Consider the following 25,459-nt stretch of genomic DNA (forward strand, 5'->3'; position numbering starts at 1 on the left):
GAAGGCAGATGAATCCTGCAGGAGGTTCACAAACCAAAATGGGGGTGGTTGTTTGGCTGCAGCCACTGGAGTTATTTTTTTACCTGGACTTCACCTTTCGAGTTAATCATCACATGTGGCCTTTTGTAACATTTTAAACACACTATAATTTTGTCCTTTGAAAAGAGAGGTAGCAGGGGCAGGAACAAAGCCATCACTAGATTTAAGGACATACTCAGGAGTGGATAATTTTATCAGCAATCAAATCAACAGTTTTGCAAATAAAAGCACTAGAACTTGGAACTCTTGGACTGAGTTAAAAATGTCTTGTTTGACTTCCTGCCACAACCTGCTTATTTACAACCTAGCGCTTTGCAGGTAGCCAGTCTGCATTTGCAATTGGAATTGGACTGAAGGGATTTAATAGGTCATTTCCATCTGTAATTTCTGTGAATAACCAACAGGCACTTTACAAAACAAAAGTCGGCTTTATTATGCACAGTATTTATTGCACAATTACAGACTTGGAAGCAGGGAATTCAGACCTCGCTGTAGTTATCTTCAGACATATGGAGAATGCTAGTAGGCTCTTGCCTTTTACAGCTTAAACAAAAACTGCACAGCCAAGGCAGGGAATTGATACTGGGCTTTAAATTACTGAAGCTTGGGAATAAAAAGACTTCCTAGCAGGAAGGGTCACAGGCTGCAAAAACGACCCCGACGGCAATGACTAGAACTCTGTATGGCTTTGGTTTACATGACTTTTGCTGTGCAGCACACTCGTTACACATTGGACGACTACACAACACACACAGGACAAAGCTGTAGCACTGTGTAATACACTGAGAAGGTGCTAGCAGAAGCATCATGCCCACACACCTCCCTTTTCCTAAAACACCTTCTGCACGTATTCATGATCCAGATGCACTTCAAGGTCATTGCACTGAAGAAATCTCAGGACCACATTCAGGCAGGTCGCTGATGAACGGCCACTGCCCTGAGAAAACTGCTCCCCATCTGTTGCTGGCAGGATCCGGTCTCGTCTCTCTGCTTGCATTATTGATGTCTGGCTTTGAAGCACAGAAAGAATAAAACAGCCCTTCTGTTTCTGAACGGGAGAGAGAATTCAAAGTAACTGTTTAAATCGTTTCCCTGGACAAATGCTACCTCCCCCTTAACACACCCACTGGACATAGGAACTGCTCAGTTCTACTTTTTAATCTTTCATGAGCAACAGATAGAGGATTAATCATATCCCTCAACCTTTTGAAGTCTCCAACGCATGTTACTAGGCCTGTATTATCTAGTAATCCCTTATAAAAGTGGAGCTGCATAATCGCAGCAGTAGAAGGTGTCCTTGGTGATCACAAAGCACGACTGACTTAACATGTGCTGTGCTCGGGAGGGGAGCTGACCCTGCTAACGATCACCTTTGGGGAATGTTCTTTCATGCAATGTTCAACAGTAAGGCTTCTTAGCGCTCCTGGACTGCAGCGCAAGCCTTATCCACTCAGCTTATCTGCAGTTAATCTCATCTGTGCTCAAAAAGCGGGAAAGCCACTTTCCCGAGCACATGTCTCTGCTCCTGCTGGGTGGTGTGTGCCAGCAAGAGAGCCGATTACTGCTGACAGCTTGTCACATGGACACATTCCCATGTCCTCCCCCCCAAAATCACGTTTGTCCAAGACTTATGGTCAATTGGGCTCCTGTCAATGCCTGGGTTTGCCAAGATAGTGAATGACAGCTGAACGGCCCCTTAACCAGCTCATGGAGTTGTCTTTTTCCCTGTGTGGCAGCTGCAAAGTATGTCTGTGTGATAAAAGTGCTTGCTGAAGGCTCTGTGAAGATTAGACCAAGTGTTTTTCTGTATTTGTTTAGATATTAAGCTATAAGTTGTTGCTAAAAGCCTAATTATAGTTTAAGATGCAGTGAGGTCTTGTACAAAGTAAGGCCTAGTAAATTTAGCAAAGCCTAGAGGTAGTAAGGTCCTGTGGCGAAGTTAAAATTACCTTATCAAAGGAATGCAATGCTTGTATTGCTATTGGTCAGTCTATGGACAGCTGAAGAAAAAGGAATCTAAGTGGTCATACGTTATCAGTGTCCTTCAGAAGCTATAAATTAGCTGAAATATTTGGAAACCATTCGGAAGGAAGATGCAGCTCTGTGAAAAGGCTTAGTTAGCTGTTGCCTGGATCAGCGGGCCTGTGGACCTCGAGGAGCCCAAGAACTGCATTCCAGGGTCCTTCCCGGCACCCCTCAGACAGCGTTGTCCGGGGACGCCTGACCTCGCTGAACTTTGTCGAAAGAGAAGCTTGCTGTGTATCGGGCATTAGAGGGACTGCCCATAAGTTGCTGATGCAAATTGATTTTGTCTGTCATCATTTGTCTTGTTACTACGCATAGTTGTGTTTTTCTTAAGTCAATAAACCTTTCTTACCTTTCTACCCCGACCACACCCTCAATCTAAACCCTCCGCAGGCAGCTGGGACACCCTGGTGGTTCTAGCTTTCTAGCTTGTACAGTTCAGGATAGCAGGACTGTGTTTTACTTCCTTTCCACGTGAATTATGCAAACCCCGGGGGTGGGGTCTGTCCTCATGTAGAACCAGTTATGGAGCACCCGTTGAAATTCATTAAGGCCAATTTGTTAATCTAGACTGAAAGATCCATGCTTTGGGAAAATAAGGTGCTTGCTGTATTCTGGCATCCCTCAAGCGCAAGCACAACCCAACAAACCTAGTGCAGTCCCAGTGCCATGCTAGACATGCACTTTCCCTCCCCAATTCCTAGATACGGTTGTCATAGGAACCGGGATGCACTCACCATTAAAGATGTGGCGACCCCCATGCTGATTGGCTGATCACATTATCAAACAAACTCCAGTTTGTCCAGTGCCACAGTGTGGGCGGGTACCAAATTTCATGGGAACAAGAACCTCTGATCTGAAGGGGCTGTGGAGGACGAGGCAGTAAACAGAAGGAAAAAATCCATGAAAGTTCCTCAGTTGGGGGGGAAAAAAAAAAGCACCCCAAAAGCTGTACATGTTTTAATATATGCAGTGGGCCAGGTGTTCAGTGGGTGTAAATCGGTGCATCTCTCTTGAAGCCAGAGGCCAAAGCCAGTGGATTTGGGGGAGTAACACTTACTGAATACCAGGACCACTGCTTTAACCAAGACAGAAGTGACCCAGGACGTTAAGTGAGCAACTGGGCCACGGAGTCTATCCCCTAAAGTCTCAGGCAACCACGGACAAGATCCGTACGAAAGTTTATTTCAACCTGCCCCGCAATCACACACCTTACCGGATGCCCACTCCACCCACCAATGCTATTAGAAACTTAAAATCTTTGGTACAGAGACCAAAGGTCTGCAAGTTCCTTGGCCCCCTGCAACAGCAAGGAACATGCTGGGTAAAATATGCCCACATAATCCTAGGAGCTGAGCCATCCCCCATGTACCCCAGAAGGAGGCACATCGCATCTTAAAAGATCCTTGTGACATTTTGGGGAAAAAGGGAAGTCCTTCCTGCCCTGCAGTCTGGTGGGAACCTGCTGTAGCTGGCGGAAGGCACCATGTCAAAGATCCTGGAGACTGAAGCCCATTGCAAGCTCTGCCATGTCAGCTGGCCAAGCTGGTGCTCAGGGCATCCCAAGGGCAAAAAAGGATTTGACTGGCCACCATTCTCCATCTAGTCTTCATGAGTTTCCATCTCTCTTATTCGTCCTTTCCCACCCCTGGTGCAACCTGCTGCACCTATCACATGTTTCTAGCAAGCCTGGTCCCACGTGTAGGAATAGGGCTTTGGAGATAAATGGGACTCAGAAGTCACAGCTAGCAGCGCAGATACCTACTGGGATTTGACAGCTTTTTTATGAAGCACTGAATCAGAGCAGAAGCCCGTCTTCGCTTTCTCATGCCCAACACAGGCTGGGCTGCAGTCCCAAGAAGTTCTATTAAAAGGGCTGTGATTTTCTGGCAGGATCAAGCTACTGTCTATTGGCAGGAACCCGTTCACCAAGAAATCTTGTGTCTTCCTCTCTGTGCCCCCTGTGCTTTGGTCCAGCTGAGCGGGGGAGTTCTGACAAGCCAGCATGGGGATGAGAGGCAGCAACGTGTTCTTGTCTTGGTTGACAGCCTCTAAGTTGGTGACTAAGGGGCTGCCGGGTCGGGATGCTTCCACCACTTGTATGAGGGGGACGTTGGTTTCGGCCTCTGCGTGGCAGTGCATGTGGAGTTTCTTCATGTGGTGTACGACGGCTGCAGCATTGAAGGCTTGCTGAGAAAGGAGAGAGGAAAGAAAACACAGCTATGACCGTCTCCTGCTCTGAGCTGCCTGGAGGCTACAGCATGAGCAGGTTTTGCATCCTCCGGGAATGATTATTTGCTGCAAGGATAGGGCTGACAGGGCTGTGTAGGCTAGCACCGATTAGTTTATGCCGTACAAAAGATGAACCACTGACTGCATCCTGCTTCCTAGACAAGGCAACTGGGGGGACATGACATGGCTACGGCTGGCTGGCCAAAGCTGAACGGCTCTGAATCCAGAGCTGCAAAAGTCCCATAGAGACAGTTCTTGTCCCACCAGCAGCCAGTTTAGCTGTTAGTGCCTTGGGTCCCCTCAGCAACAAACCATCCTTTCCCCTACCTGTCTAGACTTTAAGCTCTGTAGGACAGGTGCTCTCACTATATATATCATAGACCATGCTGGGGACTGTCACACTAGAGAAACTTTGGTGCAACTGCAATAAAAATAAAATCAATTGCAAAAGACTCCCTGTCTGATTTCTGGAGAAAAATGGTCCATATTCTTGGGTGCTTACTCACAGAGTTGAAGGTTTGCTCGTTGCTAGATGACAGCAATTGGCATTTGCTTTGGAAGTGGTTCTAGGCTCCCAGCAGCAAACAACTTACCTTCCATTTGCTCTTTGCAAAGTTTTTCTGAATCTGAGCACTGACAGATGGGTATATGTCACGGTGAAGGGCTGTATTTCCATTAATCCTGCAGACGGGGAGAGAAGAAACCGGCTTGTAGGCAGATGGCATTTGTGAGGCATTCTACATTCTGGAGGCAGCTAACTGCTTTGTACATTCAATCAGCAATAATTAAACCCAAAGGAAAAACAGCAACAAAACATAATACAAACACACACTTCAAAGTCTGGAAAATATCGGAGCGGGATTTCTTTCCCCTTATTTTGGAGGCAAACAGTACACAAGTTGCATCTTTAATTAAGCATCATTTTGTTTCTTTTGTGACGACAGAAACAGGGTGTTCTAAGGCAGACAGCAGGTAAACGGCAGGGATGAACTAGGCCCCAGCATGCTAGAGGTGCCAGCTAGCGAGGTGGCACGAAATGCCAAGGTTGGTAAATAAAAGCTGCAGAGCTACACAGGTCCCCACTGCAGGGCCCACGTTCTCTTACCAGGGGTGCCTCAGGGCTTCTTCGCAATTAAACCTCTTGTTTGGATCCTTCTCCAGTAAATGGCTGATGAAATGCTTGGCTGTTTGAGGGAAAGGCAGAGAGAGAGAGAAAGAGATCTCAGTACTTTCCAGGAGATAACCCTCACGCTGACATGGCAAATGCTGGGGAGAAAACGTCCTGTTCCACAACATGTAACTCTGGTGTTTAGCACCGTGCTAGACCAACAGGAATGGGGATGTACTGTCAGTGAGGAGAATAAATGACAAGGAATTATGGAGCTCTTTTAACGAGACAGGCCAGGCTTTGTACCATTTATGGGAACTGCTGGGCTCTATCACTGCTGAGACCATCTCATCCAGGCTCTGAGAGCTGCTTCAGAGGCAAGTGAAAGACACTCTGCAATGGGCAGAGATGGAAACACCTGCTCCCCTCCTCTCTCTACCCCAGCAATTTCTTCTCTAACTTCCATTGGACTAAGCCTTGAAGCAAGGGGGGTTTATTTATATCCCTTCCCCAAATCCTGTGATTGCAAATCCTTTTGATTCTAGTAGTATGTTTGCTATCCATGCAAATATCCTCTTATCCACGGACACATCCAGTCCCTTTATGTAGGACCCTGCAAAGCCCATGGCCTCAGTAGCACCTTGTGGCAGTGAGCTGCACAGGCCAGCTGTGCTCGGGGATGAGCAACATCAGTCACATTTGTTAACAAGCCTTTCCTAGCATCTGTTTGAATGTGGCTATAGGGAAGGTGGCTGAAGGGAGGCAGCTCAACATAATATCAGTGCAGAAGAAATATGTGAAAGGGAAAGAAAATTCAGGGCTGTTTGCTGCTACAGCATGGAGGAATGCAAGAGGCAAGGAGGCTGTATTGCAGGCAGGAGATCTGAGAGCTATTGCAGCAGCTCTGCCAATGCAGCCTCTTTTCAGCTATCCTAGTGCTAAGAGCCTTTCAGAGCTCTGCCAGCATAACTCATTGCTGACTTACAGCCTTCCTTGCCAGTTCAGTTGCTCTGTTGGGGTAATTCAGTTCGTATTTATTTCATACCCTTTGCTACTTCTCTCCTAAGCCTTCCCTGAGCAGAGCTTGTCCTGGCTACCTGAGAGAGCGGGGACAGGGCGATGCTGTGAGAACAGGCAGAGCAACAATCAACTCGCTGAAGCTCTCCACTTGCTCTCCCTTTTGGCCCATTCAAAGCAAGCAGGCCCTGTGTTGCAGATGGCACATTTGTGAGAGGAGAGTTACCTGACTCGGAGATGTCATCCCAAAAGGGAGATTCAAATTCAAAGTAGCCTTCCTTAATCTTTTCAAACAGTTTGGATTCTGTTTCTTCATAGAAAGGAGGGTATCCACACAGCCTGGAGCAGAGCAGAAAAAGGAAGGGTCAGTTCCCTCCAGCCTCTCCACACATGCACTACCCTGCATTTACGGGGGCAGGGGAGGATGCTGCCCATATCCATCCTGTGGAGCTCGGCGAATGTGTGACAATGCACAAACAAGTTAAAAAGTTTCATAGGAAAACAAAGCCACAGCTGGCATGCAGCTGAGTGGTACGCTAATGAGTGAGAAGAAGCCGAAAGGGGAGGCTGAATGATTTTTTAATGCTCCTCAAGGAATAGTGCACAGGATGCGATAAAGAAACATGAATGGGACTCCAGGCTGATGCACTGATTCCCTGCTGCTTGGCACCTGGTGCGATCACGTGAGCCAGTGCAGAGGTGTGAGTGAGTGGGGGACCCTGATTATATCCCTCTTTGTACAGATACACGTGGGGAAAAGTGGAAGCCCCCATGATCTATTGGAAAAGCAAGGATCCTGCTTGCTTTATACTCACAAGATGTAGGTAATGACACCTATAGACCAGCAGTCTACAGCTTTGCTGTACGGTTTCTGGGCCAGGACCTCTGGAGCTGCAGGAAAGAAAAAGCAGTCAGAATTATAGGCAAAGTAAAGCATTTGAAGAATGCAAATGATCTGATGGAGGGGAAAAATATGGTCTCTCATAGGGTTGGTCTCATAAAGCTTTTATTCAGGAGGGAGAGTGAGTACTATGTATATGGCCACACTGAGTCAGTGCAGCCTGCCTGCTGGGCCACAAGGATCAGAAAGGCAAGCTGACCGAATCAGATTTCAAGGTGAGAAAAAAGCCTTACGATGATCTAGTCACCTGGCTTCCTGCATAACCCAGGCCAGGGACCCTCATCCTGTGATTCATGCACTGTTTCTACTGCCCAGAAAGATGTCCTGGTCCAATTCATAGACGGCAAGTAATGCAGAATCCACTGCAGAAGTTTTGCTGACCTGACGCCATGTGTGAAAACCACATGTAGAAAGATACCAGAATGTATTGCTTATAGGCCAGATTGTCAAGTCTTTACTTTGCTTTTTGCATGCTGTTTTCTTCGCCTTCTTCTAAAAAGAGCATAGGGTTTTCTTCCCGTTGTCATTGAGAGCCACCCCCCAAGCCTCTGCTCACCAACATATCCTGGAGTCCCACAAGCCGTGGACATGATACCGCTCTGCTCCATTTTAGACAAGCCAAAGTCAGTGATCATGATCTTGGAGTTCTCTTCAGGAGTCAGGTAAAGCAGGTTTTCTGGCTGTGTGCGCAAAGAGGTCCAAATTTAAAATACTGTACTGGCAATAATTAAGCATGACAATTACATTCTACAAGTGACTGGGTCATTGGTAGATTCATACACAAAACTAGTGAAAAGCTGGCTGGTACTGAGCCAAAATGAATCCCTGTGCCCTCCTCACCTGGGCTGTTGCCTGCTATGCTGACCAGTTACAAACCCCATTCACCTTCTAGGGAAGAGGAAACTCAAGACACCCGGATTTATTTCAGAACTGCCATAGACACCCTGTGGGACTCCTGGTCCACCATTTTATCTCCCTTGTAATGCAGTCCTCTTCTGTAAGAGGTGCAGGGAGGGAAGGGAGGGCTGGTAATACCTCCCTGCCACACAGGAGTGTTAGGGGAATGTCAGCATACATCTAGGCCCTGGGTTGGTTGGGACAGTGCCCATCTTACTTTGTATGGTAAGCCCATCCCAATGAGGCCCTCATCCTCTCTGGGACCCTGGGATCCTACCACCATAAGGGTTTTATTTTAAAACTGACCTATATGTTGGACTCTCAAGTACAAAGTGGTTCTATATTTTGGTGTTATTGTCATAGCCTGGATTTGGGGCAGCCAGACCTTTAGTTCTCTCTTCAAGAAGTGAAATGCTAAATGGCTAAAGAATGTGGGCCAGAACAGACGCTATTCACACACTCTGCTAGATATGTATACCCTTTTATACATTGCTGGCTCTGCAGATATATATGAATAAACACAAAACTGTGCTTTGACCCACTCAAGACCTGCCCTACAAGTGCACCCAATAAAAAAGCCCCTGGACTGAGTTAGCAGGTAAATGTCGTTCCCTTGCTCTTCCAAGAAGTTCTCTAAAGTCTGGGCAGTGACCATGGAGGTTTTACCCCTAGGTTGTCCTTCTGTTTGTCCCACTGGCTTGGAAGCCAAAGCATGGCAAAGACTTGAAGAAAATGAGAAGTCACGTTAGCCTACATTGAGCATAATATGGAAAAAATGTGCTGCTGTGACCTGCTACTGCACCAGCTAACGCAGCTGCCACTTCAGTTAAATGGTACAGGCATGTGGTCTTGGTGCTAGAAGTGGAAGGTCTGGCCTCCTGGCTGGCCCAGGGGGTTGGACTAGTATTAGGAACCTGAGCTTCGGAGTGTTGTAGGGTCTTGGTATGTGTCCTAGGGAGCTCCATGGGGCAGTTATGTCCATTGACCCACAAGGTCTATAGGAAGCACCATATAAAAATACCTTTAAGTCTCGGTGAACTATTCCATTTTCATGGAGATACTTCACTGCATCCAAGACCTGCTTGATCACAACACTCGCATCTTTCTCAGTAAAAACACCTCGTTCCAAGATTCGGTCAAATAACTCCCCACCAGACACCCTGTAAGAGAGAAACAGCACCCCTGGTTACAGAGCACAGAGTCCAAACTGAAAGCAGTAGCTTGTCTTCATGTCTGAATCGGTGAATTTTCCTCCATTTCCCTACCTTGATCATACTCATCGACCTGGTGACCATGTCTGTGCTCACGCCCACTGGCAAAGACCCATCCCCTTCTTCGCAAGCTTTGGCTTGCCCCATATAGCAGGGCAGTTTTGACACAGAGAACTGCTGCTTACAATGAAGCCAACACATTTGAATGGCAAATCCTGGTAAATCCAAATGGCCACAGTGCTCTAATGCTCTTCATGAAACCCTGAAAGCTCAGATGAGTTTCCCTTATGACTTTCAACCTTGTGTCTGGAGTGGTCTTCAGGCTCCACTGCACAGTTTGATTTGCTATGGGTCAGTCTGTGTGAGAACACCCTTATAAGTGAGTCCACACTTATTTCAGCTGCCTCATCTGGGATGCTCTCAGCTCTTTTCCCCAGCTAGCTTGTCTATTTTCCCTTTCGTGGGCTCAGTGCACAGCATAGCTTTAATGAAAAATATGCGTATTTCTGCACCATTAACCTGCAACAAATTAGTTTGCATAGGTGGATCCTACTCTCTCTCATTTTAATGGCATAATAAAAAGCAGCCATGCCTGGCGCAATGGGGAAGTGTTCGTGGTAATTTTAAACCTCCTTGCTCGTATTTGGTTTATGAGGAACACTGGGAAGTGGGTACATTTGGCTATTTCCGACATACAGGAATGAATCCCTCTGTGGGTGGTGAAATGGGCACATCTCCCCAGGGGACTGGGATGAAGGGAATCCTCTGATACTCACAGCTGCATGACCAGGTAGAAGTGAGTTGCGCTCTCATAAATGTCTTCCAAAGTCACAATGTTTTCATGCTTTATTCTGCAACCAGCAAAGAGAAAAGACAGGTCTATGGAAGTCTGGGTCCTGATGCTCCTTTTGCTTTACACCAGTTTTGCTCTGGGCAAAATCCCATCAGCTCCCAATTTATGCCCATTTGCTCATGGCTCTTCTCCCTTGCCTTGAACACTGCATCATATTTCATAGATTTTTCATAGGTTTCATAGACATCAGGGCTGGAAGGGACCTCGGGAGATCATCGAGTCCAGCTCCCCGCCCAAAGGGCAGGAAGTCAGCTGGGGTCATAGGATCCCAGCAAGATAAGCATCCAATTTACTCTTGAAGGTGTTCAGTGTAGGTGCTTGAACCACCTCCGCTGGCAGACTGCTCCAGACCTTGGGGGCTCGGACAGGAAAGAAATTCTTCCTTATGTCCAGCCTGAAACGGTCTTGCAGGAGTTTGTGACCGTTTGACCTCGTCGCCCCTTGGGGCGCTCTGGTGAACAGACGTAACACTAGCACAAACCAGAAAAGGAGCATCTGGCATGCAGTCACCTGTGCCACCAGTTAGTAAAGGACCAGCCCCCATCGCTTTTCATTCTGTGCATTGCTTAGCTTATTAAAAGTGAACACCTGATCTCCCTTCACATCTGACAGCATTTGGTTTTAGCCTGTGTTATTTCTCCTTTTCTCATGTCATCCTCTTATGTTTGGGTGGTGAAGAGCAGGGGAATGTGGAAAGAAACTTTACAGATATCTTTGATTTTAAGGAAATGTAAGTATAAGCTAGTTTTTTCTTCTCTTCCTTTCACCTCATTCTTCTTTCTGTAATGTGATGCAGATCTGTGCAGCAGCAACAGTTAATGGCCCCTGGCAGGAAAACTCATGATTCTGGTCTCTAGAAGAGTCCCTCTTGGGTTTGCTGTATTTGCATTTAAAAAATAAAATACAAAACACCAAGCACTCACTTTCTCAGCACTGCTATTTCATTTTCCAAGCTGCAGTCCCTAATGAGAGGAGACTTCTTGATGCACTTCAGAGCAAACAGCTTGCCAGTAGCCTTCTGTTTCACTAAGAAAACTTCTGAAAAGGCACCTCTGTGGAGACAAAACCCAAACGTGTTTCAACAGACAACAGAGCTGTCAGCAAATGCATAGCAAGAAGCTAAAGTAAAAGGCAAAGACAACATGTATATATGCAATAGCACAAGCCCGTTGTAAATATGGCTCTGAATTTCTTGCACCCCAAAAGGAGGGTATGGCCTGACAGAATCCTGCTTGGACCCAACAGACAGAAACCCCATTTGCTAGGAAAATCCCCAGTGTTTGCACCCATTTTGTGACAAGAGAAAACGCTTAATAGGGAAAGGGTTAAATTCACAGCTTTTCTCTTCAACAATAGCTGAAAAGGACCCCCAGCAGCGAGACTAAATATAGAGCCATACCGCCACTCAGGATGACAACACACCACTCAAGACAACCACGCAGCTACTCGTGCACATGTCAGGCCATGAGAGATCTTCAGCGGTGTCAATCAGATTTAGAGCCCACCTCAGGGGAGGCAGATGCCACACGCAGTCGACAGCACATGCATCCAGCGAGCAGGATCTCAATGGGGAAGGCTTCCAAGCGATGGCATATGGCTGCAACTCTCAGAGCCCATGCTCTTGTACTGTGCAGGACCCTCCCTTCTAAATCCTAACGTGAGCCCAGCTGGAAAAGCGTGTTGCTATAACTATAATGAGACAGGATCCAAAGCCCACTGTGATTACAGGTCCCCCATTTTCTTCTCCCAAGTGCAGAGTCCAAAGTCTAACTCGAGTGCCTAATGACATGTTGTCTCCCCTGCACACCTCTGCCTTTTCAGTTATAGCTATTCTTTACTCTCCCAGCTCACCATAGCTGACAGCACCCCGTTACAGAGGTGGCTGCATTTTCATGAGGTGTGAGATACTACTTGGCATGTTGTCTGGGGGCACCAAACAGTTCTGTAAAGCTTAAACATGAACTAATTGGGCACACCCAGCCTATTACATAAAGTTTGCTCCTGGCATTTGACCTCTCCTGCATAGGCTTTTGGCAAAACCTGCTTCGCACAGTACACTCCAGCTCAGACTGTGACTGATGAGCATCCAGCACATCCCTCCCAGCAGCTCAATGTGACGAACGGTGACTATTTATATCGGCTTCAGGGCTCACAATCCTGTTAGCGGTTTTACCGAGGCAGCTAAACACGTGTTCTGAGATGGTGTCGCTGACTGCCTTCCCCCGTTGGTCTCAAGTAATCCTCATCAAAGGAGCAGCAGATTAATTGGTGCTCTTTTTTGGCACCTTAATAGCACGCTAATTGGTGCTATTAATGGAGGGACTTGTCATTAAAGCTGCAAATCTTTATGAGAGCAAGAGGGGAGGAGAGGCAAGGAGAGCAGAGTGACTGGAGACCAAGCAAGAGCCAGTGGAGAGGGGAGCAGATGCCGTTCCCACCTCTCTGGCTTTCAGCAAGTCAGTCCGTCTCTCTGCACCTGCAGGGGGGCTGCAAAGAGGAGGGAGCTGGACCCGTCTCAGTGGTGGCAGATGGAAGGACAAGGAGCAATGGGCTCAAGCTGCAGCAAGGGAAGTTGAGGCTGGATATTAGGAAAAACATTCCCACTAGGAGGGTGGTGCAGCACTGGAACAGGCTACCTAGAGAGGCTGTTGATTCTCCCTCCATCCTTGGAAGTTTTCAGGACCAGAGTAGACAAAGCCTTGGCTGGGATGAGATAGCTGGGGCTGGTCCTGCTTTGAGCAGGGGAGCGGACTAGAAGTGACCTCCTGAGGTCCCTGCCAATCATCATTTTCTACGATTCTCTGTCGATAGCTCGGTTGAGCACAGAGCTGCACCCGTCTGGTGCACAGCTGCTTGCTCTCGCAGTTATATTTGCTAGCCAGTGGCAGCTGCTCATGACACAGAAGAAAGAGTGACAATTAAGTGGCCCTGGCACCACTTTCTGCTTCCTTCCTCCTCCAGATGAGGCCCCTTGAGCTGCCAAGGCAATGTGAGCTCCTGGGCATGACTGAGGATCAAATCTCATCGGAGACATGCTGGAAGGAGAAAACAAGCGCCCGTGCCCAGAATAGCTGAGGAACTTGCTAGCAATCTAAGGTGCAGACTTGGGGGGATTTATTCAAGCTGATTCACAAGATCTTCGTCAGTGATAATTTCTGAGAAACTTGCACTGAAAGGGCTTCTTTCTCAAAGAGCTGTTGAAGTTACAGGACTTTCTTTAGTGACGCTGTGACAGTCACTGCAATGTTATTGGCTTGAACTGCCAGGAAATGCTTGATGGAAATCCCTTACAGAAGGAAGCAGTTTGGAGGAAGAATACTCCCTGCTGCGAGGGGCACTGTTAGGGCTGACGACAAGCATGCCTCCCAAGGGAAATCGTTCATACTCAAGGTCAAGTCCAGCCTGGGCACCAGCAAGTGCATTCCCTTTTGACTTCAACTGGAGCAGTGCCAAGGACGTATCCGTCCACCTTCTCCTCCTCTTGGTAAAACCAGCGTGAATAACTAGTCCCTCACTGCACACACCATTAGCTGTAAAACATCCCAATCCCCAGGCATCTACTCATCACCACACACCCAGAAAGCCTGGCTGGATTTGCAGGTACTCAGCCCTGGACATTTTTTCCAAGCCTGTGTCCCCATTCTAGCTCCAACTTGTCCCGATAGACCAAGCGATCCCTCATGCACGATGGCTGTCCTCCCTTCCAGCCAAAAGGTTCACGTGGAGAAGCCAATCCTGAGCACTGAATTCGCAATGGCTCTTTTTCGTCATGCGAGTCTGGGGGGGAAGAAGTCACAAAAACAGCTAAGCTGTTGTTTGTCTTTTTCCTTCTTTTGGATCAACTCTGCCAGCTGCCTTCCACCTGAAGACTGGTAAAACGGTGTGATGGATGTCTTCGGCTCTCCGTGGCGCTTGCCACCCCTGGCATTTCCTAGAATACCGGCCGCTCAATTTGTTGTTTTTTCTCCCCGGGTCTCCTATTTAATGCGACTAGCCAGGGAAGTAATTACTGCCGAAACACCCCTGCAGGCTGAGTGAATCCTGTTTTCCAATACCAAATTTTCCTCGTAACACAGGAGTAGGAAACGAACAGCCTACAGATCAGATGTTAGAGCATCTGTTCTGTACACCATTCCTAAACAGTTTAAAATAATGATGTCCCCCACATTAAGAATTCATGAAGCAGCAAGTTGGCTAAGAGAAAGCAAAGCTTTCAGAAGTTGAGGTGCTGAAGAATCGAACTTCCTCTTGAGCTGACCATAGCCACATACGATTCAAAGCAGCAATGCTTGCATGACAGCTCAGCTGCAGCTTTTCCTCACGGGAAAGCTCAGGAAAACAATTCAGCTCCTCCTCCGTGGCCGTAAGAAAGTTTTGTCAGTTCTGAGCACGTTAAAGAACGTGTCCAACTGTTCACGCGGCGAGAGAGAAAACGTACGTGTTGGAATGGGTCACTGGCACGTATGTGGAACATGGTGGGAAGGGGAGGGGGGAGAAAAAGCAAAAGGTTTAAGCCGCCAAGAGAAAACGTGGAGGCCTGCTGCTCCGGTTTGTGAAGGCGTGGAGCACGGCATCCTTCTGACTTCTGGAAAGTTTCCACTCACAATCCCCAATTCATCAGTTGTTCTTATCTTATGATGCACCTGTAGCGTAGCAATAGCTCTGTGTGCCAGTCCGGAGTCAGGGCCCTATTGCAGTCGGAATTTATTGAAGCCAGCTTATGCCACAGGGAATTGGCAGAACTGGTTACATCAGGTGGCTAAAACCACCATGCATGGCAGAAAGCGGGAGGGAAGAAGTGAAACAGCATCTCTGAGCCCGTGGACAGTGAACCACGTGTGCTGACCACCCAGATCCTCAGGGCAGCTGGGTGCTGATCTGAGCTTTCCCCAAGAACTTGGGGATACTCCCATCCAAGTTCTTGACAGTCGGGGCACTCGCCGTGGTTGGTGCTGGGCCAAGGACTGATTGATCTCGACTGCCAGGGGATTCTCTCCCACAAGTTTCACACCACAGCTCTGCAGACAATAAACCACACACACTTATTTCCCTCGTCCCCTCATCGGGAGGGGAATAAGGAAGACTGAGCACATGCTCTGGTTACCAGGCCTGCTTTGCATTCACCCCAGCTTCTCCTCTTCCTCCCTGCATCCCCGTTTCGTACGGTGGCGCCCGCTGGCTGGGACGCAAGCCCTGTGGGGGCTCGTTCTCCTCATTAGGCAGGTGACAGAATGAGAGCGCCGCAGCTCAATTGGGTACCCCACCAGGGTGCTCACAGGCCGCCAGTGACTGCAGATGTGTCACTTGCCCACCTCCTGCCCCGTGACGACAGGCCTTGGCCTCGGGAGGCTTCGCCTATCTGGAGGCGCAGCTGCTGCTCCTTGTCCTAGCTCCAAAGCAGAAGTGTGCATCTTCTGCATGGCTTTATACAGGGCCTGATGAGACGCATACCTACTACATGTATACGCTCCCATCAGGCTTTTCCCCTTCCCACCTAGCCTGCAGCGCTGCAGGACGAGGGTGCTCAGAGTGGAAAGGGGAATCATGTAAGGCTGAAGTGCATGAGTGAGCAGGAGAGCTGGCCAGGCAAGATGACAGGCACAGGGGAGCTCCTGGAGTGCTGCAATGCAGGGCTAAGCTGGGGTGGGGGAGGAGGGATTCCTGCAGTGATCCATGGCAGGCGTGAGCCAGGGAACAGGACACAAGTGAAAAGCAGCCGTCCAGACATGCTGCGCAGAGCTCTGAGCTTGGGGATAAGGCAAAAACACAGGGTAGTCATCAGGCCTTGCAAAGGAAGGGCCAGATATAAGCAGAAAGTATGTGTTTCTCCTGATCTGGTGCAGCTCCAAAGGCTCAGAGGCTTGTGGAGCTCGGACCCAGCCAACCTCCTGGCTGGGCTGTCCCGGGTAAGTTGCCGTGGTCTCAAGCTCCTCACCTGCACCCTCTGTGCAGGCATATTTCAGGCCTGAGGAGCAGGAAGGTGTGTGCGTCAAGTTTTCAGGCAATAACCGAAGCATCCACTGACCTGTCTGGATAATGAACCAGCTGCATAAGAGGTATCATCCCTGTATCCCAGGTGGGGAAAATGAGACGTGATCACTCAGTGCAGAGTCAGGGAAAGCAGCTGGGTTCTCAAGTCTAGACCCCACGGCACACGGAAACAGGCCAAATTACAACACAATATGTAGACCATGACTGCCATTGTATGGATAGCCCTGAGCCACGGATAACATGTCACTGAAGCAAGTGTCCTCCTCGCATTTGCACACCCAGCCCAGTGACTATGCCAGAAACAGACCCCACAAGTCCCATGTCCCAGTGGTTACCTCACTGCTCTAACCACTGCACAGCAGCCCCTTCTCAGGGGCAGGGGTAGAACAGAGATGTCTTTTATGCAGCAGACGAACATTTCTGAAGGGAGCAGGTGCGCCAGTGAGAAGCCCCTCTGGAGAAGAGGTCGAGTCATACCACAGCGGCAAGGGACATCTCCCTGCAAGGCTCAGTGACGTGCTAGAGTTCCCAGACAAAAAACTCAGAGAATTCACTCGGCGCCTGCCCGGATGGCGCTTTGCAAAGGCTCAGGAAAAGGCCGGAAGGATTTTCTCCAAATAATCGACAGAACAAGCTGAGATCCAGCCGTCTCCAAGGATCAAAGCACCCAGGGCCCTGGCATGCCCTGAGAACAGCTCTTCTAAATAGAGCAGAGCTGGGATCTAATACTGGTGCAGCTTAGACAGATTTTCTCAGAGAAGATTTAGGCTATGTGGTGCTTAAAATCAGAAGCCTTGGCCACACTGGGCCTCCTACCACAGATCTTACTGCTACAGCTCTGCCAGCTTGTGCAGAGGCGACTTTTTTCCCCCCACGAGGGACCTTGTGCAGAAGCAGCCATTCGGTGCCACAGTGGCACTGCCACTGCCTCAGGGGTGTTTTTTTTTCCCTTCCTGTCTTCAATATTTGCCCATGTGGTTTCCAGCTCAGTAGAAATGCTCTTTTCAGTCCAGGCCTTCACTGTCGGGCAGCTGCCTTGTGTGTATTTTGCACGCACCCACCGACAGTCTGCACTCAAATCTGCTTGCCGTGCAGAGTCGAGTGCGAGCCTCCAGGAATGTCTGTGGTTTTCCGTCTGCAGACACGGGGCCCTGCTATCAACGTAATTTTAAACTAGCCTCGGTATCTGTGTAAGTGCATGGGATGGTCATCGACTCCTATCCTTTGCAGGTGGAAATAGAGAAGCTCCATGTTGGAAAGCAGTTGCTGGCTTCATGACAGGTGCATGCATGAGTGGATGCAGGGCTGGGAGCACATGTATGGCCAGACATGTGCAGCATAGGCAATAATCCCCTATTAATATAATCAAATCCCCAGCACATCTCTAGCAGCCATTCTCAGAGTAGTTCAAGACTTTTTGCAAGCAAACCATTACTGAAAAGATCATGAAAGCAGTGTAAATGTATTCCTACAAATCCTTTTTCCTCCACTATCATATACACTTACCTATGCTGTGAGGGTATAACTGCCCTATAAGCTCCAGGGAAACAGCCAAAGAACATAAGGGACTTATTTAATATCAAACCAAGATGGTCCAGGGTGGGGAAGCTAGGGGTTCTTGGCTCCGAAACCTGTCCCCAACGTTTCGCTGGCTCTTATATGATCATACGACTACACTGCGGCCACACAGTATTGGTCAAAAGACAGGGAAAGGTGATGGGAAATGGAAAGATAGTGAAGCTTGGCAAAAGGGAGAAGGGACCTATTTGAAAAGTAGCTCCACTGAGAACAGTAGTATAAATAAAATGATAAATACTTGGAAGGAACTTCTACTATCACCCTTTTATTATGTAAAAGTGCTATTCCCACTAGATTGGCTGACTTTTCTCTGTCATGTAAACTATTTTCTTACTCACTCTCTTAAGTGTGCATCTCTTTCTTGCTTAAATAGTATCCCTGCCTCCCCTTCCACCATAAGTGTTAGCTACTTTCAACCTTATTTCCAATGGGGGCCCTGGCCAGACAGCGCCCATGCTACTTGATGTACTTACGATCCCAGTGCCTCCATGAAGATGAAAGTTTTCCGGATGTTGCTGGTCTGCTTCTTCCAGGAACGGCTGTCATCCTCTTCCATGCGGCCCATCTTCTCCAGAGCTGATGCAGGGAACTCTGCCAAGAAGAGGGAAGAGAGCTGGTCGGTTGGGTCAGGAACTCAGAGTCTGAAGCAGGAGGGAGACGGGGCCACACATCAATAACTCCTCATGAATATGTGCATGCTCAGATTTTCCCTTGGAGGACCCGAGCTTTTGCTGTGGATCTTTCACAGGCAAGAAGCAGGGAGATGGAATTTCACACCCACACAATAAACTGCTGATGCAGGTATAACATGAAAGATTTTGACTCACAAAACGACTGCGGATGCTAGATTTTGAAATGCAACATGTCCTCCTCCACAAGGAAAATGGTCTTTTGGAGAAAATGGCTCACAATAATAACCCTTCTTGAAAATTAGCAAGACGCTCAACTCACTGCCACCCCCAGAACCGATACTGAGTCACGCTGGACCTTCTGTATCAGATATTATCAGAATGCAAATGTGCACCGCAGTTAATATTAGAAAGGCTGGATAAGAATCAAGTGCCCAGATGGTGACACTGCCATGTGGGGATAGTCGTTAAGTGCCATGCTGGCAATTATAAATGTTTATACTTTGCTTTATATATAGTGATAAAAGCTGTGATTAGACTGCTGGGTGGATGCTAATGCTAACCTACTAAGGCACCCTTGACTTAATGGATTAAAAATTAGGTACAGCTGAAGATTCAGGCAGCTTACAACTTGAGCTGCTTAGTTGCCTGAACATTGAAATGGGTCAAAAGAGCTAAAGTTGCCTCAAAGGAAGTTCACATCAGGCATCTGGCCGGTTTAGCTAGTACATTACTTCTCTCTCTCTCTCTCTCTCTCTCTCTCTCTGACTTTTTATTATGCATGTGGAAACTGGATGGCTGTTGCTTAGGAGTGTGATTATTCTTATCGCCTCACAGTGGTGGCTACAGGGGAGGCCGTGACGTCCCAAGGAGAAATGGGGTGGGGGGAGGTTCTCAGTGTTGGTTTGAATTTGGTGCTGATGGAAGGTGTTGCATTGACTGCATTTAGCCACTGCACAAGGGCAGGATGGAAAACAGCTGTAGCTCCTATTGCACACAGGCAGCACAGCAAACATGCTTTACTTGGCTCCGTATCTACTTCTTAGTGACCCCTCTGGGAGTTTTTTTGGTGTTCACTGGTGGACCAGTAGCTCCTTTGAAACCCACTGCCACCACAACCCCCTGCCCCACTCCGCTGCTGCCCCCCATACAGCTCAGTCCTCATCTGCTGCATCAGCTGCTGCCTGCATGGACCCATGCAAAGTGCAAGGCCTAACTCTGATCCCCACGGAGGTCTACACACTTCTGCTTTGCTGTTGGTCTGTAAACTTCCAGTAGGCAGCACCTTCTCCTGGCCAGAGCATGAACAGGGATGATCCTGCATTGAGCACAGGGCTGGACTAGACAACTAGCCCTACTTTCCTATGAACCAGCAACACTTGTGCTCTAATGCCAGCTCTGCCACGAGCTTTCTGGATGGCCTGCCAGCACTTTGTTTAGCATGTATAGACTTGGGTCTGTAATCTCTGAGGTGTGCCCAGGCACTTCGCTGGGAGCTGTGGGTGCTCTGCTTATGCAAAAGCTCAGGCCACTGATTCAAGTGCTTAACCTTATCACCCATGGTTGAAGGCACTGGACTTCACCTCTCTGACTATTTCTCCCGTTCACTTGACTGGGACTCAGAAGACCTAGTCTCCACGACTTGGATAAGTCCCTTTCTTTCTTGTCCTTAAATTCGCTAGGGCAGAGGCTGTACAGCACTGTTGCAAGACAAATAACAGCACCGCTTATGAAAGGCAATATTAACACTAAATCTGAGCACTCTTAATAGGAAGTCTAACAATGCAGAGCTGGAATTTATATTGAAAGGTGAACCCCCCTCAAAAGCTCTCGACTTAGCTGAGAAGAGGTATTTGGAAACTATGTTAGTTTTAGACCTGGAGGAGGCTTTTCTTGCCTGGATATAAGGAAAATTCTTCATTTAAATAGAATGGGATTGGATGCCGATAACACTGCCTTTGACACTCAACATCTTGCTTCTTGGGAGCAATTATACCACCCTATAAAAGCCCTTAAGACACGGCTGAGTCTTTGGGAGACAAAAACCAAATTCTGTGTGGGAAACAAAGTGCTCAGAAGAGGCAGAAAGCACTGGAGCAGAAACAGAGCTGCAAGCCTATGTCTCATAACACCCAGAGTTGATTTTTAATTCTCACGGTGCCTAATTTGTCACCTTCACGATCATGGTTGTATCATTTTGGGACTCCCAGCATAGCATCCCAAAGGTTAATTCTACTTCATTGAAAGAGGAATTGACCGAGCTGCAAAAAATAAAAAGGCAGCTTTGGTCTACATCGTCTTTAAAGGCCAAGTCAGAATTGACCTTTAGCTACTTCTGGATTCTGATGTGCCTGTGACAGCTGGAAATGCAAGCCTTGATGGAAAGGTGCTCCAGTTGGCTGTTTACTAAGAACTTCCTAACAAAGCTAATCAAAGTCACAGAAATGGTGAAAACCATCCTCTGCTTGTATTGCGTCTGAACGCAAGCTTTCCTTCCAGTCCCATTCCCTCCACCCTAACGCTTTCATTCTCCGCAAACTCGTGAGCTCAACTCACGTGCAAGAATCGGTTGTCAAGCACGCACACTCAGGTGTTGGCTGAGAGTGAGTTTTGTATCCAAAGGCAGCATTTCAGATGCCAGAATGAATTCCAAGGAACAGATACAAGTGCTACAACAGTCTCTTTCCAGCCCGTTCACACACGCCCACGCTTCACAGCACGCACAAATTTGCTCTGAACTATTTGATATGGAATTGGCATTAAATCCCTTTTCCACAACAGGTCAGATACTTGCTGGCCAGCAGCAATTCAAGCTTCCTTGCCATCATGCCTTCCAGTATGGTCAGATCCACTCTGGAGCAACCTACCTCTACGGGCAAGGCGACTCTGTCTCCAGTCCTATCCAGTCAATGTGCTGCAAATGTGTCAGCTGGCTTCAGCTATAAAGAAGACCTTTTGAGACGTTGCCACCTATCCATAAGGGGAGTAGACTGACAGCTGCTAATTCCTTTGCTCACAGGCCACTGACCAGCAACACCCGCCACTGACCAGCCAGCGTATGAGAAGCGTCTAGGCAAACTGGTCTTACCCAGCATGCTTCGTCCTACGACATGGAGAAACCAGCCAGGTCACGTGGGCAGCGGGTAAGAGCTGGAGGGACCAAGCCATCAAAAGCAACAGCCCAGGGGCAGCAAGTCAGGTTTTTCCTCCATTCAGTTGGTGAAAAATGTGGGAGATGGCACCGGGATGGGAGAAAGGAGCATGCAACACAGAAGGGGCCCTCCCTGCAGGCCCCAGCAGCATGCGACAGAGAGCAAGAGCGACAACCCCCCAAGCAAGAAACAGAAGCCAGACAGAGAATGACGGTGATCTCCACGGGCTCCCCGTGATGCCCAGCCATAGTCTCGTTCCTACCTACCAAGAACCGCAGAAGGCATGGCATGGGAAGGCACCTCGGCCATGTCTGATCTCTCTGCGCTCATACACTGCCCGCTCCACTTAACAGTCTCTCTGTTAACAGATCAAGTCAACAGCTGTGTAAACTGTGCTCGCCACGTTGCTTTGCTCCGTTAGCACACAAGTACGGTAGGGTCGGGCATTTCTGAACGCAGACGAAACCTTACAGTCGTTTGACGCTGGCTTACGTGTCCACGGACAGCGGTTCTTCTTGTAAATGGACACGGCTTTCAAATACCCGGCGTTCGTGCATTTATTTATTGGCTCGTAGTGCGGCTTCCCTTGCTGCCCCCTACTTTCATGTGGGGCAGGGTAGTCCCTGGGATCAAAGATCTGGGTTTAGGTCTCTCTTTCCTATGGACTCTCTCTGCCCCTAAGCAAGCCCCATCTCCTCTCAGTCCCCTGCTTTACAAAAACCGGGAGGGGGATAATTAGCGGGGTTATTGCGAGGGTCGAAGGCTTGAAGTGCCTACGTACAGGGGCATATAAGAACTGCAGTGATAAGCAGCTGCCTGCCTTCCTCTTCCCGGCACAGAGTGCTTTTCAGATACCTTTATGCATTTCCTGATCCCCTACCCCGGCCCATTTACCCACCTGTTGCTGTTTGCTGGACGTCTAGAGAACAGGGTGCTTGGGACAGGGCTCGTCTTTGTTTTAATCAGAACCTGACACTGTGGTGACCTTTCCTGTATGAGGTCTCCTACCTCCCCCCACCCCAAAGACTGGGTCTAATGATTGCAGTATTTTTCACAGGGAAGCAGAATTTCATAGTAGAGGTCAGATCAGTCGATTTGGGGCTCAGACTGGCATATTTGCCCAACAGTCTTTCCTGCGTGTCTTCTCTCCATAGCCTTCTGCATGCTTGATTGAAAAAGCACACCTCATTTGTCAATTGTGTCTTGACACGCAATCAGCATGTGTTTCACATGCAGATCTTCCCGTTACCTCGCTGGGCCGCCCAGGACTCAACTACTGCTTGAAACCTGCAGACTTGGAGAGCCCTACAAGGCAGGAGGAGGAAAGACCAAGCATGCTTGTCTTAATCAGGCTCCTCTGCCAAAGCAATAGGCTCTCCTTTGATCTACAGTGTCTTGGTTTTGCCTAATAAAATGATCTGCTCCCCACTTAATGCTTGGCTAGTGAAAAAATGCAAAGGGTTTTCATTTGTTTAGCCACCTCCACAACAGTAAAGGAAGTGGCGTGCGGGACTGTATCACTTGGAGCACTTATGCTACTTCAGTCTGACAAGCATCTGTCCTTTAAGTGGCGAGTAGTTTCAATATTCACGTTTAACCTTAGGGATTTATCAGAGATTAGGCCAATAAATTTGACTGCCGCTTCGTTCGGTCAGATCCAGGCAACGACACATCGCTGCTTAGAATTTAATGAGTGTCATTATGACCTTTGTTCAGCTTTCACATCCCCCAGTAGCAGATCCATCTGCAGACAGGCTTTTCTGCTTCTGAATGGATACACTGCATTAGCAAAATTGCTGTACGGCGCGATTCATGTTCTTGCCAAGTTACGTGAGGAGGGTATGACAACAGCTTTTTTATGGCTTTGTCTTTAAGACTAGCAAGAAGTTCTTTAAAAAAAGTAAAAGGAAGGAGGGAATACAGCGTTAAAAGACTGATGCTGCAGAATGCAACAAAGCAAGCACTCTGCATGTGAATGGAGAAACTAATGCGGACTTTGATGTGTTTTGGTGGCCAGCAGAAGAAAGGGAAGCAGTTAAAACCAAAACGCACACGAAAGCCCTGTGTATTCACCCAGCTACTGTGCCGGTACGGAAGCAGTGCATTCACCCCGAGTCAGGGATGAACTCATGCAGAACCACATTTTTTTCCAGGTAAACATGTTAATATCCATTTAAAATACTTTTAAGAGTAAAAAAGTCACATCCTATAAGAAACACATCACATGGGCTCGCTATGCCGTACTCTGCAAAGCAGTACTCCAGTATTTTGCTGTTATAAACACAGGAGTAAGGGTAATCTCAAACTCGGCTGGCCAGACCCCAGCTCACGTCTGCCTGTTTTGCACTGAACCGCCAAGAAAAACATCTGGTTATTAAGGAAATACATTTAGCTTACCCAAGGAATGGCAAATGGAGCAGCAACTGTTCTCTGACTCTCCTGTTCGGCTCCTACAGGTCTGTGGGGATTAGAGACGGGTTTGGTACTAACCATCAATGGAGATTAAAGGGGAGGAATGCAGGAGATTTCTTACATGAGATGGTAACTAGGCAGCACTTAAAGGGGAGTAAATCGACACTGAAATATGCTTCTCGTGGGTGTGAGTGCTGCTTCCACGCCCTCCCGCTCACGCCCTCAGTGCCAGCAACGGTGCCCGGCATCTTCCCTCTGAGGACCCCCGAGCAAAGAGCAGACACAAGTTTATTAAAACCTCCCCTCCTCCCGTGTGCCGGGCATTCAAACGGATGAGCTGTGCTAGCAGCAGTGCCTTTCTCAAGGAAAACATCAAGTGGCAAAGCTTTTCTGTCTCGAAAGCAAAGTAATTTGGTTTTCCCAAACGCTTGTCCGGGGAAACGTAGCCCCACCTACTTCTCCTTCCATGTGGAAAGGTTGGAGGGGCAGGCAACGTAGCACAATGGCTAGGGACTGAGACTGAGGAGACCTGGCTTCTCCTGACTCACCAGAGGACCTTGGGCAAGTCCTCTGTCCCTCTGAGGCACACTTGTGAGTTTGGGGCAGCCACCTTGGCCCCCTATTAGAGCCCTCTGATACTAATGGGTAGGAAGGGCTTTAAGCAGAAGCCAGCTATTATCAATGAGGGCTCTGCACCCCTGCAGAAGCCCTCCAGTATATTTTAATCTTGAATAGCGAATAGAAAAACAGGGCACATTCACTGTTGTTTAAATGTCTCAGCTAGTTTAGACTATTTGGGGAAGACAGTGAAACACATGGCTGGCTGGCATCCCAACTGGTCTGTGCCCTAATTTCAAGGACTGGGACTGCATGGGCAAACAGGTTATGGATCAGGGCATAGTTTGGCCCCATCTCAGGAATAAATCAACCCTAAGGCAGGCTAGTCACATTATTTTCCTTTGCTTAATACTAATCACTTCACTCCATGACAAGAGTTAAGGCTTCCATTTAACACCCTCCATTTCTCCCACAATTGTGTGTTAACCCAGGACGGGAGCGGTTCCCCTGAGGACTGTGACCCCGTTGTGCAAAGCGCTGCAAAGCCCCATGCCGAGGAGGAGTCCAGGGCTCAGAGCCTTCCCTTTTCTTCTCACCAGGCTCACGCTGCTGAGATGCTTTTCCTGCCCCCTGCCGTGACCACCATGCCGGTCTGTCATGCACACTTGAAATATCCCGCTGTCAGTCACACTCTTCTGCCCCTGTATAATTTACCCTACCGCTATTCCGACTGAGCCAGGAGCCCAGCAGAGGTCAAGATTGTCTCAGCTCTCTTCCACCTTTATTTGAATGGGTGCTGAGACCCACAGAGTCAGGTGGAAAATCTCTCCCTTCCCCAATCTCATACAGGTCTAGA

At 48.3% G+C, this 25,459-nt stretch overlaps 1 protein-coding gene across 2 annotated transcripts; it reads right to left on the bottom strand.

Annotated features, from left to right (window-relative positions):
• Positions 1–74: 74 nt before the first annotated feature.
• Positions 75–24,367, bottom strand: CAMK1G (calcium/calmodulin dependent protein kinase IG). 2 transcript variants are annotated; one of them, XM_019546859.1, is made up of 14 exons: positions 24,031–24,367; positions 21,900–21,991; positions 18,326–18,443; positions 11,207–11,335; positions 10,207–10,281; positions 9,241–9,379; positions 7,879–8,002; positions 7,237–7,312; positions 6,648–6,760; positions 5,402–5,480; positions 4,890–4,977; positions 3,830–4,254; positions 2,802–2,929; positions 75–1,087 (listed from the first exon to the last, which is right to left on the bottom strand). In XM_019546859.1, the coding sequence occupies exons 2-13, from the start codon at positions 21,961–21,963 to the stop codon at positions 2,839–2,841; spliced, it is 1,521 nt and encodes a 506-aa protein (XP_019402404.1). In that variant the 5' UTR covers positions 21,964–21,991; positions 24,031–24,367; the 3' UTR covers positions 75–1,087; positions 2,802–2,838. The 2 variants fall into 2 exon arrangements, with proteins under 2 accessions (XP_019402404.1, XP_019402405.1); XM_019546860.1 differs by lacking the exon at positions 21,900–21,991.
• Positions 24,368–25,459: the final 1,092 nt, after the last annotated feature.

The sequence above is a fragment of the Crocodylus porosus genome, unplaced genomic scaffold (assembly GCF_001723895.1).
Source record: "Crocodylus porosus isolate Cpor-Errol unplaced genomic scaffold, CroPor_comp1, whole genome shotgun sequence".
NCBI classification, from domain to species: domain Eukaryota; kingdom Metazoa; phylum Chordata; order Crocodylia; family Crocodylidae; genus Crocodylus; species Crocodylus porosus.